Below are 14161 nucleotides of genomic sequence, written 5' to 3'. Positions count from 1 at the left end.
GTGCACAGCAGTACCTAGCATGTGAAGGTCCAGAGCGCCCAAACGGCGAGGGTAATACACGCATGGAAAGATAAGAGAAGCTCAGAAGCTCACCAGGCTTCACCTCCCGAAGGGCTGGCGCAAGCAGGGACGTGCCTTTGGCGTGATCTGTACAAGTTACACAAGATCCTTCCTTATCATCATCATCATCATCATCCTCATCTCATCGCATCATCCTCGTCGAGCCAGGCATCGATCGCCCGGGCTGTCTTTGGTGAGCTTTCCAGGCTATGGGGGTCGGCAGAAGCTGCTACTGCACAGCTGTCTGCCGGGAATACTTATGCGGAGGAGGATGTCCATATGACTGGTTGATCAAGGCTGGAAGCAGAAGGACGGAGCACAAACTACCTACGTTATCTTGATTCTGCATCTCTATCTGCGTGCTTGCGGTCCTCTGAAGTCATAGATACATACATACGTATCGACTTTCGCAGGAAAATATCTGTACCGTACCGGTCAGCCCCCGGCAGGTCGTTGATACGATACGATGCTACTGAGCTTCGGGACGAACCGCAATTGATGGATAGTTAGTGCTTGCTTTTGGGGCCACACATGCGATAACGCTGTGCCTGTGGACCCTGTTACAACTGACAGAGCGGTACAGCAGCTGGACGAGCAGGTATTTGGCGGCGGCGTCTCCGGTCGAGGATGCGTTGCAGATAGAATGCTGCTAGCCTGCTCGGGCGTGCTCGTACTGCGTATGGAGGAGTCCATTTGGGGGCACTCGAGCTGCGTCTGGTCTGCGAAAAAAGAGCTTTCTTTCGTTCATGCAAATTTGGCCTTTTTTCTGGCCATGACAATGTGAACGTTGACGTGATCTTGAGTCATTCATTGATTGGAGCACACAACCCAGCTTCAGAGAAATGTCGTGCTGTGCTGGGCTTTGGGGAGGATGGAGGGTCTGAGAGGCGATCGCTTGCTGATAGCACATGCCGAGATATATCTCTGAGCAGTGAAGACTGTATGTATGTAAATGAATGCCGCAGCCTTGCGGCGTTCCATGCGCAACATATCCTCGACGTTGATGCATCGACGAAGATAGATAGAGGAGCAGTACTTTTTTGTTTGTGTGTGAGTGTGTGTGTGTGTAGAGGTGTGTGTGTCTGTGGGTGGGACTGCGTGAATGAGTTTTCCCTTCCCTCAAAGCCAAGCGACGGGGGGTCGTTATCATACATCCTAGTCCTGTTCACTGGCTGCTTTTGTTGCTTTTTGCAAGCTACCTTCTCACGGGTCCTCCTCTCTATCTATACGGAGTACTGCCTCCCTCCCTCCGTCCCTCACTCATTATGACCGAGCCAACGACTTCCAGTATTGTGAGGCTGCTAATCCGACATCATTCCATCCATCGCGCACACAGCTAAGACTCAGACGGTACTCCTTGCGAATTCGCGACCTGAAGAGCCCGTTTCCCAATATCCCACACCCCCACATCCATATCGGACGCAACAAAACTCGAAGCTTCCCCCCGAACCCCAAGACGCTCTTTGTCTCTGGTGCCACCCATTGGATCTTGATGCCTTCCATCTCCCTTTGGACTCACAGATTCGCAAGATTCAGCGATGAGCTCGATGTTTTCTCCTCCTCGTCGTGAGAAGGCGCGAGCCGACGACTCCCACTTACCAAAGGGCAATTGTCGCTATATTTTACTGCATCCCGAAGTGAAAGGCCTGAGGTGTGCCTGTGTTGGGTATTCATTGAACCGCTCAATACCAGGAAGCACTTGTGATTGTGGTCATCAAGCCTGTTATCACGAACCTGATAAGGAGAATGTGTCGTTCGAAATGAATGAGTTGGAGGAGTTGAAAAAGAAGGTGGACATGCTGCTACAAGCTGAGCTTGGGAGGGATAAATATCCTGCGCGTGCTGAACTGGTTGGTCGTATTGGTCGATTGGAAGAGACGGTGGAGGGACAGAAGGCCGAGCACGATGCAGACTTGAAGAACGTTCAGATGGGTATGAGTGGTCTATGGCAGCATGTTGGGAGTTTGGAGCAGAGGACGCCATACTACCAGGACCACATTGAGGAATTGGTGGATGATGTACAGAGGTTGAAGGACGACTATCAAAAGATAGATGCTCGTATCATCGAAATCGACGATGCTACGATGCGTACCGAAGATAGGGTAGATGTTCTGGAGCAGACATCAGTCAATGGACCCGCTATCAGTCGACGACGCAAAGCCTCCACCCCACCCTCCCCGGGACTCGACGATGATGTCGAAGACTCTATCAAGTCGGAAGATGATATGAATTTATCCCAGTTCGGCGATCGATTACCGAGAACTTTTGTGTTAGCTGACGAGCAAGCTTTACACATCCAGTCGTTTCGACAAAGAGTCTCCTCCGTTGGCTCAGGAGCCCAATCCTGGACTGTTCATGTCTCCCTCCTACCCTCGTCCTCGCAGCCGTTCCCTTTTGAAAAGGATACTGCAGCTTACAAGCGCTGCCTTTCTCGAGGTAGATGATTACCCTCTCACACCTCCCTAAATTTGTTCGGGACGTACCTTTGTACGTCTCGCTCTTCATCAAGCACCATCTTCTATAAGATGAAAACTAACATAATGTAGGCCTGCATCAAATGATCGTGGTACCGGACTGTGATAGCGCAGCGTTCAGGAATGCTGTCGACGTGGCTTTTGTCAAGATTCTTTGCGGACGCCTGTGGCACCCTTTGGTTGCGAGACTTTGTGATGCAAAGAATCTCAGAGGTCTTCCCATGCTACGCCAACTAGCTCCGTATCTCATCGGTAGTGACTATAATTATGATTTCCTGCAGCAGAATTGTGCCGTCAATGACGATAGTGGCAAGATTCTGGATCTGTATATCGCCATGGCCGACGATACTCTCTCGTGGGCTGAACTCAGAGTCGTCACCCCTCACATACTCGGCCTTGAAGCTGCTTGGTCCTATGATCCTTATCTTGACGGCCCTTCACAGGAAACCCGTCGATACGACGGCTCGGATACCAGCCGGCCTGCTGCAGGTGATATCGTTCCTGCATGGTCACCAACTCTGAAGCGTAACGCCTCAGAAATGTCTAAGAACCCAAACTTTGGTTCGTCGTCTGAGAGTGATGGCGCACGAGCAAAGATTCGTTGTACTAGAACGACAGTGGAGGTACTTGGAAGGCAGGCTGAGACGGTATAAAATTGGCGCAACATAGAATGTGATATAGGAATGAGTCTGGGAATTACAGGTGTTCTGGCGTTGGGAGACTGGCGCATAGAATTGGGATACAACCCGGAGACGGATGGCTGCGGCGTTCGGGACCTTGTATTTGATGATACAGAAAGCGCTCATTTGATTAAAGTCTAGCGGACTGTTGAGTACCCCTTTTGTTCACCTGTACACACCTGCATTACATATTTTGAATGAGGTTGCATTTCATACCATAGAGAGAGAGAAAGAACACTGGAATTGAACATCACTGGAACACACCTTACGATCCATGTTCTTAGCAGAGTGGCTGTTATGATGTTGTAGGTGATTGGGAAGAAAAAGACGGCATTTGATATTGAGATTGGAGTCTTCCTCTGTGATGAGAGCATGGCAGCCACTGGGCTCATATTCACTTGTAGACAGATGCAAAGACTTTGGTTATAGTGAAGATGGGGTGAAGTTAAAGGTGGAGTAGTAACTTTTTTGAGGTGACTTTCTGACTCAACATCGACATAAGCATAAAGAGCTTGGGAGTGTTAAGTATTTTGACGATTTTCGTCAGAACTCAACTTTACTGCTTGCACTTAGCGCAGCTCTAGCACGGGCTACGAAATTCCCCTCACTCGTCGGAGCGCCAAGCATTTTCCTCCGACCAAGTCTCACAAATTCTACAGCCACAGCCACCTCACAGAGTACCCGCGTCCATTGGAGGAGGCTCTTCATTGCACCTGATGTTGTGAGGCTACCTGCCTGCCTTGTTATTGAATTCAATTCTGCCACGACCGTTCCCTATTCTCCGGCACAGTTCGGAGTGAGAAGCTGCGGTGTTTGGCTGCAATTGTCACAAACTTCAGCCGTCACTTCCCGCTTGAAGGAGCTCCTGCCCTTTACATACATACTTCACTCGCCCCATGAGAATATTTATGAAGAGACTACTACGTTCTTCAACCGACCCCAAGGAATCTGCTAGCACGACTATGTCAGACGCCTCTCCGACAAAGCGCCGGAAATTGAAAGGCGCAAACATCATGAAGCCCAAGAAAGGCATGCTTTCACTCCCTGTGAATAGTTTCTTACAGGCTTTGGCTGACGGTCAATTCTCTAGTAACCTGGCCTCCAAATGTCCTCCCCGTCGAGATCTTCACCCTGATCGTGTCCTACCTCCCTCGATCAAATATCCAGAACCTGCGACTGGTCAATAAGGAGTTTGACCGGAAGGTGTCTGAAGCCCTTTTTCGGGTCGTCGTAGTTCCATTTCGACCTGAGATTTATGGTATCACTCCAGAGCCTCCTCTCTCGTACGATGCCCTTCAAGGCTCAATCATGTTGCAAGATAAGGGCATGAGGGTTTTCCAAGGGTACGCCGTTCTGCCCACCATATGTTACTGGTAGACTAATACAATACGTCTTAGATTTGGAAGATGGATTCAGAAGTTCGCCATGAGCTTCGAAATCGACCTTAATAAACTAGCAAATCCCCCATTGAAGTGTGATCAGGAGGCGATTACTACCTTTTGGGGAATCTACAAATGGCCTTTTAAAGTATACAACAGGTACTCTCAGTTGGAAGGCCTCGAGCAGACAGCAGACGAGACTCGTACCATGGCAAAGGCATTGATGTTTATTGAATCTGCGAAAGAGCTTGGCCTTTCCATTGACGGAGGCTTGGGATGGCTTCCCGGTCCTGACATCAATACGAGAGTTGCAGAACGCGGAGAGAAGCTGGCGGTGTTTGGTGCCTCAAGATTCGTACCAGAGTCCAAGCCAAGGTTAGGAAGGCAGGGAAAGGCATCAAGCATTGCGACGAACGCCGACTCCGTCAGTGGTACCTACTCACAATATGAGAGGATGTTACAGGATGCCGGTTATCAGGAGGACGACCTGGAATCAGCTGTGAGATTGTTCCTCGAGACGGAAGAGTTCGGTGCTCCACCACTGCCCAATTTCCAAGGTGACACCTCTGCGTGGGACAGCTTTGGTCTGCAGCCCGCAGCACAACAATTCGTTCCAGAAACGTGGAGACGCCTTCGTCGCCGCGACGCTCTTCTTAATGGCAGCAATGGCTCAGACTCAACAGATCATGGGGTTCTATCCAACGCTACTGTGGAGTTAGCTTCCTTGACTGACGAGGATGACGATGGTTTCGAGCAGCCAGACTACCAATCCACAGCAGCTTATTCCTACCCCACCAAACTCCCGAAGGGTAAGAACGACGGGTGCTTATTGAAGCCTAATGATCTGAGTAACGCTCAGCGAGAAATGTTGTTGGAAATGGAATGGGCTCAAAATGCTTTTATGCAGTCATGGGCTATCGCAATAATCGACAACCAAGAAACTTTCAGCCGCATCCGAACCCTTAATATTGCACGATTGCCTAGTCGTCACCTGCCCATATTACGCCGAGAAGACTTCTGGGACAGCTTGCCAGAACTAGGCTCTCTCTCCCTTGCGATCATACCGGATTGGCGCGAAGTCAGGAAAGAAGCTACGAGCTGGGTGGAAGACAACCGAGTTGCTCCCTCAAGAGCTGTGGTTTCAGTCTATGAGCTTCTTTCCCAACAAATATCGAGGAGAGAGAATATCAAAAGCCTTCACTTCGAATGGCTTTGTGGCGGCGAGTATGCTCCGGGTCTATTTGCCCGAAACCAGCACATCTTGGCTGCTCCGGTCGTCGCCGAAGCTATGCACATGGTCAACAGATCCCAGCAGCATTCCCTCTTGGCTCTTCCAAATGTTGAGCGGCTCTCGCTGAAAAATTGCTGGCTGACCCCTCACATCATGCGCAATTTCTTGCTGCCAATGAAGCAGACCGCGCTCCAAAGCCTTACACTCGACTCGGTTTCGTTGACTGCTCCACTGCCACAGAACGCATCTCCAAACCACATGACACCAGCTGTTGTGGTACAGAATGCCCAGCATATGCCAGTTCAAGGAGGCCCAATCGGCGCGAACGTCTTTGGCAACCTCTTGGGTGGTCTAAATGCACAGAATCAAGCACCAGTCGCGCCACCACCTCCAGCACCGGTGATTATTAATGCGACTGATTTGGCTTGGTTTGAGACACCCCGTCCTGGCTCTTGGGCTGATATTATTGATCATCTTACACCTGGTACGACGTTAGAAGCCATTCGACATGCCAGAGAAATGGGTCCTGAGCCAGAGCCTAGGGCAGAGACAAATCTTTCGAAACTCTCCTTCACGTCTTGCGGGTATGTACGCCTACCGCTAGATTTTGATCAGACTATCCTGGATGCACCTCAAGGAGTTCATCAACAAGCTGGAGGTACTGTGACGAAGAGGATGAATGATATTGATTGTTTCATGATGAAAGCGCAAGACCACGCGCTGGCAGTCGTTGCCAATCATATGAGCCAACTTGAGTCTGCGACATTGGAAAATGCATGGGACATGACTGTTGGCTGGCGTGATTCGCGTCCAGAATTGCTTCCGGATGCCCAACTTGATGGTTGCATGCTTGCTGGCTTCGGAAGATTCGATGGCTTGATCGAGGTTGCGAGACCACCGAAGAAACCCTCTCGAGATTATTGAAATTCTTTATAGATATTGAAGGCGGCAAGTGTGGACTAGCCGATTGTTTGATTATTGTAGTTTTTTGCATTTCCTGCATAGCGAAGGTTCAATGGATGCCAAACATGTTCTGGCGTTTGGGCGAAATATTGACGGAACTTCAAGCAGAATCTCAAGTTTTTGTCAACCGCGTTCAAGTTCTTGCGTGCTTGACTTGGCTTGGGTTACATTTCCAATCCGTTTGCATGGTAGAAACAGGGCGGAACTGCTTGTAGCCGCCCTTGAGTGAGAATATGATATTTTACTGGATCATTAGATGAATAAAAGCAATCAATGGAAAGCGTTCTTCTCAATTTTATCAATCACAGAGTCACCAAAACATCACCAAAACAATGTGAGTTCATGAATTCTCTTTGTCTGCGAAGATTCCGATGCTAATGAAGTGCAAGCCACCATTTGGAAAGCCCCTTCAATGATCGAATTGCAAACCCCTGAGCAAACCCCAGATCATGCCAAGCCCAAACCGGAAAATCATCTATGCAGCAGTAATCGCACGGCGTTGACGAGCACCGCGTTGTCTTGAGCTCAGGTGAGCAGACTCACGGCCAACGACTGCCTCTGACTTCTGAACAACCTCCTCGCCTTCGGTCAGGATCAACTCAATGTGGCATGGGTTGGACATGTATGGGTTGATCTGATTTGTTTAGCAATGACTTCTGTAATCTAAGGGCAGTACTTACACGACCATGGGCACGGTATGTTCGTCGACGTTGCTTAGGAGCTTGGTTGACTTGGATGTGCTTGACGATCAGGTTACCGGTATCGAGACCCTTGGTATCAGCGTTGGCCTCAGCGTTCTTCAGGAGACCAAGGAGGAACTCCGCAGACTTGACTGGCCATCTTGCGCGGGAGACACCGAATTGCTTGCCTAGAATCCGTCAGCACTTTCCTCCATATTATTCAATATCCTTCGTACCTTGTGCAGCTCTTCCAGTTCCGCCAGCATATCGTCTCATGGGGACCGCCTCCTTGTGTTCTTGGACATTCTCGAGGAACTTGATGGCGCGCTGTAACTTCCAGCCGTTGATAGCTTGCTACATGATATGTCAGAAATGGTGAAAGTCGTTGTATGCTCAAAGATCTCTTACAGCCGTCTCGCGAGTATTCTTGAAGCTCACTCGAAGGTAAGCACCACGAGCTCTGGCGCTCTTGGCAGGCGCAATCTCAGTAGCGGCGTATCTCACCTGTAAATCTATGTTAGCAAAAGGTCCATGAACGCAATTCCCGATAATGAATCATGTCCAGTCCTCGCTAGCCTTGGTCCTACGGGGGAATGTGCTGTAGACTTGATGCCGGTGGTCGAGTATGCTGGCTGCTGTTCGAGGATGGTCATCTCTCGTTCTATCGTCTTTGAATTCGCCTTCGTAGACGTTTGCTGGTACAACCAGATCCAGTTCCGCAACTGGGACCTCTCAACTTCGCAGACTGATTGCCGTTCATCCCAGCAGATAACCCATCTCTGTTGCGCAGTCGTTGACCCTCACGATAATGTTGCAGCGTTTTCGGATCATTTGGCGTCAGAATATTTTGCGTGGAACTCGACGACCGACGTCGCATATGTTGTTGTCATCTTTGGAGAGGGATAATGAGAAATTCGTGCTCACCATGATTGAAGATTGCTTTGCTGTGAGGTTGTTGACGTCTGTGTTCCAAATTCAAGATCCAAATTCGACAAATGAGTTTTTTGTGTGCGGACGGGATGCCAACCAGAACTCGTTTAGCAGTCCTAATTAGGCCTAGCTTGAATTATAGTACAACCTCCGCTGACCGTAAATGAGCATACAAGATTCTTCACCAAAACGGACTCTACGTTTATGATGGTGGCTGTTATCTGCCATCTTTTACTGGAATGATGGAATGTTCCTTTCTATTTTTAGTCAATAAATCAATTTCGGACATTGAGAACCAAGGAATGTTCTCAAACTTTTTCGTTCTTGAGATTATGCTGTTTGGAAGACGTCTCCCACTTCGATATCGGATACACATGGTCTTGGGGAAGTTAACACCTCTCTATAACACCTTTCGGAAATGCCTTTCACTTTTTGAAACGTTTTGCATTTGACATGGAACACTTGAGACGCTGAGAGGTCCGCTATGGAGATTTCCAATCCCCCAGATCCGTGGAGATGTGCATTTGTAGAATATCTACTTATTGCAGACTTCCTTCGTGCTCTTGTATTCGTTAACGTATCATTTACTATATTTGTTCGAAGTCATGCGAAGAAATGGATTACTTCCTATAGTGATATCGACCGAACATCCTATGCTATAAAGAGATTTATAAAGTTTAAACTTTAATTTCAAGAATTAGGTTGCTATTTTTCCAGTGTAATTACATACAAAATTCAGCAACATATTTCCCACCTAGTAGCACCTCCGCTAAAGTTTGCGAAAACTGGGACGGCATAGTATTCGGTCCTGGAGCTTGGCTTAGAGCAGTACCGGTAGTCGTCCCCAAGTCGTCCTGCCATAAAAGTTGGAATAAGATGATATTGTCCCAGCTTCTGTCAGACAATATTCGGGGGCTAAGTCCCAAATGTGAACTAATATTCGAGGGATCAAGCGGTGTAAGAACCGGCGGAAAGACGACATATGATCCATCCTATCGGAAACTTGCATTTTCATCGATATTGTCCCACAAAGTCTAGAACAATATTATCTTGTATTCTAAACTTCATTGTATATATAATCTATACAAATGCTTTCCAAAAGGTGATCTCTAGTCGAAATCACCACTTCACTCTAGATGTTGCCGAGACCATATGTTAGTTTTTTAACACTCCATTGTCTTGATTTAATATGAAGAGCAGAGAACTTATACTGGTTTAAAGCACCCAATTGCCGACGAACTTTGAATCTTTATACAAATTCTATCCTCCAATTGAAACAGCATATCTCCGTGTTTCCAGCAAACTAATATATGATCAAAGGGATACTCCGTATAAATACTAAAGCATCACTCTAGACGCTATGGCTATATGCGATTCCTTAACGGGGTGAAGAAGGATTAATCACGGGAACACGGGATGCAAGGTTGTTTTATTGTCTATGTACAAGTTATGGGTAGAAGAGGTAGGAGGGCTGAAAACTAATCGTACTTTGCTTGCAATCGCCTATGGTTAAGCACGTCGGATGAGAGGTCAACTACATCGATGATACGTGAGGGCGCGAAAAGCTATACATAATGAATATTTGGATATAAGATGACATTGTTCCAGTGGTTATAGGACAATATGAGTGGGCTAAGTCCTAAGTGTGATTTGAAACTTTGGGGATGAAGTAGTGTGAGGATGGCATGGATTCCCTTCTATTTCGACGTTTCGAAGGATCTGCTTTTCCAACTTATTCCTTCCAGGGCGAGTCTGAACTGTGCACCAATACCCACCACAACACCTAACAATACTTCAACCATATTATGTCTAATTGACTGCGAATTGAATGACCTTTCTAGCATACTAGCAACTAGTGCGCAGAGCCTGCTTTGATATGAGTTTTGGCATAGTGAAATATTTTCGCTTGTCAGGCGAGTTCCCCCCCTATTCACACTCGCTCTAGAGCAACATTAATTTGTACTGATTCTGAAGATATGCACATCTTGGAGGAACTTTGAATCTAGGCTATTCTAGGGTCATATCAAATAATGCTTCCAGCTGACGAGGTAATTGTGCGTATGGCAATACACATGAAGTAGGAAGAACAATGTCCATAAGCTCGAGGGACCTTGAGACCAAACATTTCGAAATTTACATAAGTTCATCATTCTGAGTTCCGCTGAATTGAGGGAATTGAGATCTACCAAGTACTTCCTCAATGTCCCTGACTTCATGGTAGATTTAGGGTCCACATTTTACAAGAAAAGAAGCGCAAAATTCAGGAATGAATACTGCTCTGGGCCTAAGACTTTAACACCAGATACTATAGGAGCACTTGATTCATACGTTAACGTATTCCGAGAACGGGGGCGAAAACTACTTTTGGTGTTTGACATCAAACCCAATTACCGTACTAGCGCTCCTTTCCAAACCTTTGACATCCCCTAGGATTAAGCAAGAGCTGACTATGGATACTCATGGTCCCGTAATAATTGGAGTATGGGATTATATTCTTCCAGAGTTTGTGGGACATAATTGTGCTAAGTCTTGATAGTAATTGAAATTGAAAGGACGAAGCGGTATTAGAACGAAGTGACTCCCCTTCTATCTCGAATCTTGGAAGGAAAAAAAAAACCCTACTTTCCCACTCATATTGTCCCACAAGCCCCAGAACAATAATATCTCGATTGTCGAAAACCTTACTTCTCCCACATACATTGTCCCACAAGCCCTAGAAAAACATTAAGTCGAATCTCGAAAACCTTACTTTTTCCACTTAAATTATCCCACAAGCCCTAGAACAATATTGTCTTATACCACAATTCTCACGAATGCTAAAATTCCAGAAGCACCTTTAGCACTAGATGTAACTGGTAAACCAACATTTCGTACTGGAGAATCATCGAGTTCTCTGCACCGTTGGAGACTCCCCAACCAATCCTGCACCAGAGTATGCGCACCAGTAGCCCCAAAGGATTAACCCCGAAGCAAATTCATGTGGGCTTTTCAGTGATAGTGTTTAGAGAAGAGGTGGAGATTTGGAAAGTGTGCGAGGAGGGGCGGTAGTTCTGGCGAATTGAGAGATGAATGATAGAGCGAAGCTACCTGGCGCAAACTTACCGCCGTCGAGTGATGTTCCCAGAGGCAAGACACTGGGGTCGAAGCAAGGAAGAGAAATGCCATGGCGTGTGTCTCGACAGTTGGGAGGGGTTGGATCTGTAGTAGAGGCGTTGTGAAAAGGCCGTTAGCATAGTCATGTAATGTGTAGATAATTGATACTTGAGTATATGAATATGGCTTATGATATAAGGTTTACTATGTTCGGTTCCGAATTGACATGGTAGCCTAGGCCAGATGGTTTATTGCGACTGCACGGTTGAAAATGCGTGAACCTGAAAATCAACAAGACAATTCGAAGGTGATATGAGATAAGTATTGAGATACTAGAGGTCTAATTTGGTTAAGCGCCTCTCTATCCCGTGACCTCGCTTAATGATGTCTAGGTTCTCGCAGCGCCGGCACTTCCAAAAGATTTTCAACCTATTCAATCATCCAAAGAAGGAGACCTCAACGACATCGAGCAAGTGAGCGCAAAGCTCATCAGTTTCGCAGGTTCGTATTCAAATATTCCTGAACATATTACATATCCCTCGATGATCTTCAACGTTCCTCGGAGTCTTGAAAGCTGCCCCTCTTCTGCCCTTTGCGATAACCTCAACTTCGAACCTTGCCCCAGCGCCGATTTGCTGACCTGCTCCTCTAATAGCAAGATGTCCCTGGTATCTGCGGAAAAGTCGAATTTCCAATTCGTAAGTTTGTTCCTTAATTTCGTTGTTCTCATCTTCACTCCACCCGCCCGCCCCCCCTTCCTTTAACTCATTATGCTAACATGTCTAAAGATACTTCGCCTTCTGAACACCAATGTTGATGGGTTTGAGGCCTGAAACTCGTTTCTAGGCTCCTGCTAATCAATCAAAAGGAAGCAAAAAACTCTCTATGCCCTTACAAAGGTAAATTTTCAAATCCCGCTCCAAACGGACTTCAAACAGCCCCTCTAACACCTCACAGATCAAGGGAGTCGGACGCCGCTACTCGAATCTCGTGTGCAAAAAAGCAGACGTAAATCTTGATAAGCGGTACGATACTCGAATCCCATAGAATCGCAGAAGACTGATATTCAACAGTGCTGGCGAACTCACTTCCGAAGAGCTCGAGCGAATCGTCACCATCATCCAAAACCCGACCCAATACAAGATCCCCGCCTGGTTCCTCAATCGTCAACGCGATATCGTCGATGGTAAAGACTCTCAAATCCTTGCCAACGGTGTCGACTCCAAGCTCCGTGATGATCTCGAACGCCTGAAGAAAATCCGCGCTCATCGTGGTCTTCGTCATTATTGGGGTCTCCGTGTTCGTGGACAACACTCAAAGACTACCGGTCGTCGTGGCCGTACTGTCGGTGTTTCCAAGAAGAAGGGTGGTTAAGCATTTTCGAATATGGGATACATCGGCTGGGTGGCGTGCGGCTTTGCCATGGTTTCGTGCAATGCATATGGCTTTCTTGCGCAACAAATACAAGGCATGAACTGGTTGTACTCTACGTCTAGTTGAGAAATACAATCATTTGCAACATCATACTATGACTGATCGAAATTGGGTCAAACTCCATTTATGCTCGCTAAATCGAAGTATCAATCTTCATGTGTGACTGCCATATCTAATACTTCCACCCGACCTTGTCCCTTGGTCTCACTACCTATGAAGTCCGATAGACCTTTGAATGCACCCGGCTCCACGAATCCTGTAACCTCCCATTCAGATCCAACAACATCTTGAGTTTCCACTTGCTCTATATACCCCAAGATACGATCCTTGACAGTCCCCTTCTTCTCCTCACCATCCTCCGTATCATCAGTAGCCTTTGGTCCAGCAGACTTTGCCGACTGCTTTAGAACGTTTGTAGGGCAAGTAATCCTCAGTCTCATTCTTGCTCTTGCAACAGGAATAGGTTGGTGTGTGATCAAAGCTTTCATAGCCTCGAGAGCTTGACTCTTTGCACTCTTCGTAGCAACAACCCCTGTCCAGACATGCTCCTTAGTTTTAGGCTTCGCTTCACCATCTTCTCCGGTTCCTGGCGTCCCAGTTCCACTGCCAGCAGCTTGTGCTTGTGATCCTTGCGAGCTAAGCATGTCCAGTGCTTTCTCGATCATGCCTGTCGTGTACACTCTCTTCGTTTTTGGATCGACAAGTTTGCTGGCTACTATTCCCACGACCTCATTGTGTACTCTCTCCAACTGTGCATGTCTTTCCTTCTCCCCAACTTGTAACTCGCCTTTACTTAGGATCTCGAGAATAATGTCTTCCACTTTAGTCTTGGGACCGAAGGCTCTTGCTAAATCTGCAGACGGCGCTGTTTGACCTTTCGAGACATTCAAAAAGACGTTGTTGATTTGCAGAACATTATCGAGGTCCTTTTCAATTCCATTTCGCCATTCGAGGACTTTGTTCTTGTAGCAAGCGATCTCGAAGCGCTTTTTTGCCTTTTTCAGGCGTACAAGCTTCTGGGTGTTAGCATGCGCTTGTTGGAATTCTGTAGTCGCGAGACATGGCAGAGAGGATCTGAGGATGAACACTCACCGAGACGTTGGTCAGCTTGATCTGGTTCGAGGGCTGGTTGATAGGCATCTTGAATGAGGGGTATTGTCACGATTTATGTTCAGAGTCTTCAAATTTGACATAATACGGCAGCTCGCTAAGCTGCAATGGAGGGGGAAATGGGCAT

The 14161-nt window shown here is 47.2% G+C and overlaps 6 protein-coding genes across 6 annotated transcripts; 3 read left to right on the top strand and 3 right to left on the bottom strand.

Moving 5' to 3' along the window:
* Positions 1-330: 330 nt before the first annotated feature.
* Positions 331-1392, bottom strand: LY89DRAFT_416789 (uncharacterized protein). Its single transcript, XM_018207377.1, has 2 exons — positions 551-1392; positions 331-481 (listed from the first exon to the last, which is right to left on the bottom strand). Exon 1 carries the CDS (start codon positions 1208-1210, stop codon positions 710-712), a length of 501 nt encoding a protein of 166 aa, XP_018075232.1. The 5' UTR covers positions 1211-1392; the 3' UTR covers positions 331-481; positions 551-709.
* A 218-nt stretch (positions 1393-1610) lies between these two features.
* On the top strand, positions 1611-2968 carry LY89DRAFT_545696 (uncharacterized protein; the record flags this gene model as incomplete). The annotated part of the gene is made up of 2 exons (XM_018208237.1): positions 1611-2496; positions 2607-2968. Coding segments are annotated over 2 exons (1248 nt in total), but the record flags the coding sequence as incomplete, so codon positions are not given.
* A 1048-nt stretch (positions 2969-4016) lies between these two features.
* Positions 4017-6904, top strand: LY89DRAFT_417116 (uncharacterized protein). The gene is made up of 3 exons (XM_018207379.1): positions 4017-4243; positions 4305-4557; positions 4612-6904. Exons 1-3 carry the CDS (start codon positions 4111-4113, stop codon positions 6746-6748), a joined length of 2523 nt encoding a protein of 840 aa, XP_018075230.1. The 5' UTR covers positions 4017-4110; the 3' UTR covers positions 6749-6904.
* A 163-nt stretch (positions 6905-7067) lies between these two features.
* Positions 7068-8120, bottom strand: LY89DRAFT_704866 (putative 60S ribosomal protein L17; the record flags this gene model as incomplete). Its single annotated transcript, XM_018217412.1, has 5 exons — positions 7068-7421; positions 7468-7655; positions 7704-7821; positions 7876-7971; positions 8055-8120. 5 exons carry the CDS (start codon positions 8118-8120, stop codon positions 7263-7265), a joined length of 627 nt encoding a protein of 208 aa, XP_018075229.1. The 3' UTR covers positions 7068-7262.
* Positions 8121-12149: 4029 nt separating this feature from the next.
* LY89DRAFT_578206 (40S ribosomal protein S18) lies at positions 12150-12864 on the top strand (the record flags this gene model as incomplete). Its single annotated transcript, XM_018208932.1, has 5 exons — positions 12150-12188; positions 12279-12310; positions 12359-12389; positions 12448-12515; positions 12564-12864. The coding sequence occupies 5 exons, from the start codon at positions 12150-12152 to the stop codon at positions 12862-12864; spliced, it is 471 nt and encodes a 156-aa protein (XP_018075228.1).
* A 188-nt stretch (positions 12865-13052) lies between these two features.
* LY89DRAFT_638512 (Shwachman-Bodian-diamond syndrome protein) lies at positions 13053-14064 on the bottom strand (the record flags this gene model as incomplete). The annotated part of the gene is made up of 2 exons (XM_018211580.1): positions 13053-13937; positions 14017-14064. The coding sequence occupies 2 exons, from the start codon at positions 14062-14064 to the stop codon at positions 13071-13073; spliced, it is 915 nt and encodes a 304-aa protein (XP_018075227.1). The 3' UTR covers positions 13053-13070.
* Between the last annotated feature and the right edge of the window lie 97 nt (positions 14065-14161).

Source organism: Mollisia scopiformis (assembly GCF_001500285.1).
Source record: "Mollisia scopiformis unplaced genomic scaffold LY89scaffold_5, whole genome shotgun sequence".
NCBI lineage: Eukaryota > Fungi > Ascomycota > Leotiomycetes > Helotiales > Mollisiaceae > Mollisia > Mollisia scopiformis.
This window is presented reverse-complemented; position numbering and strand designations above follow the sequence as displayed.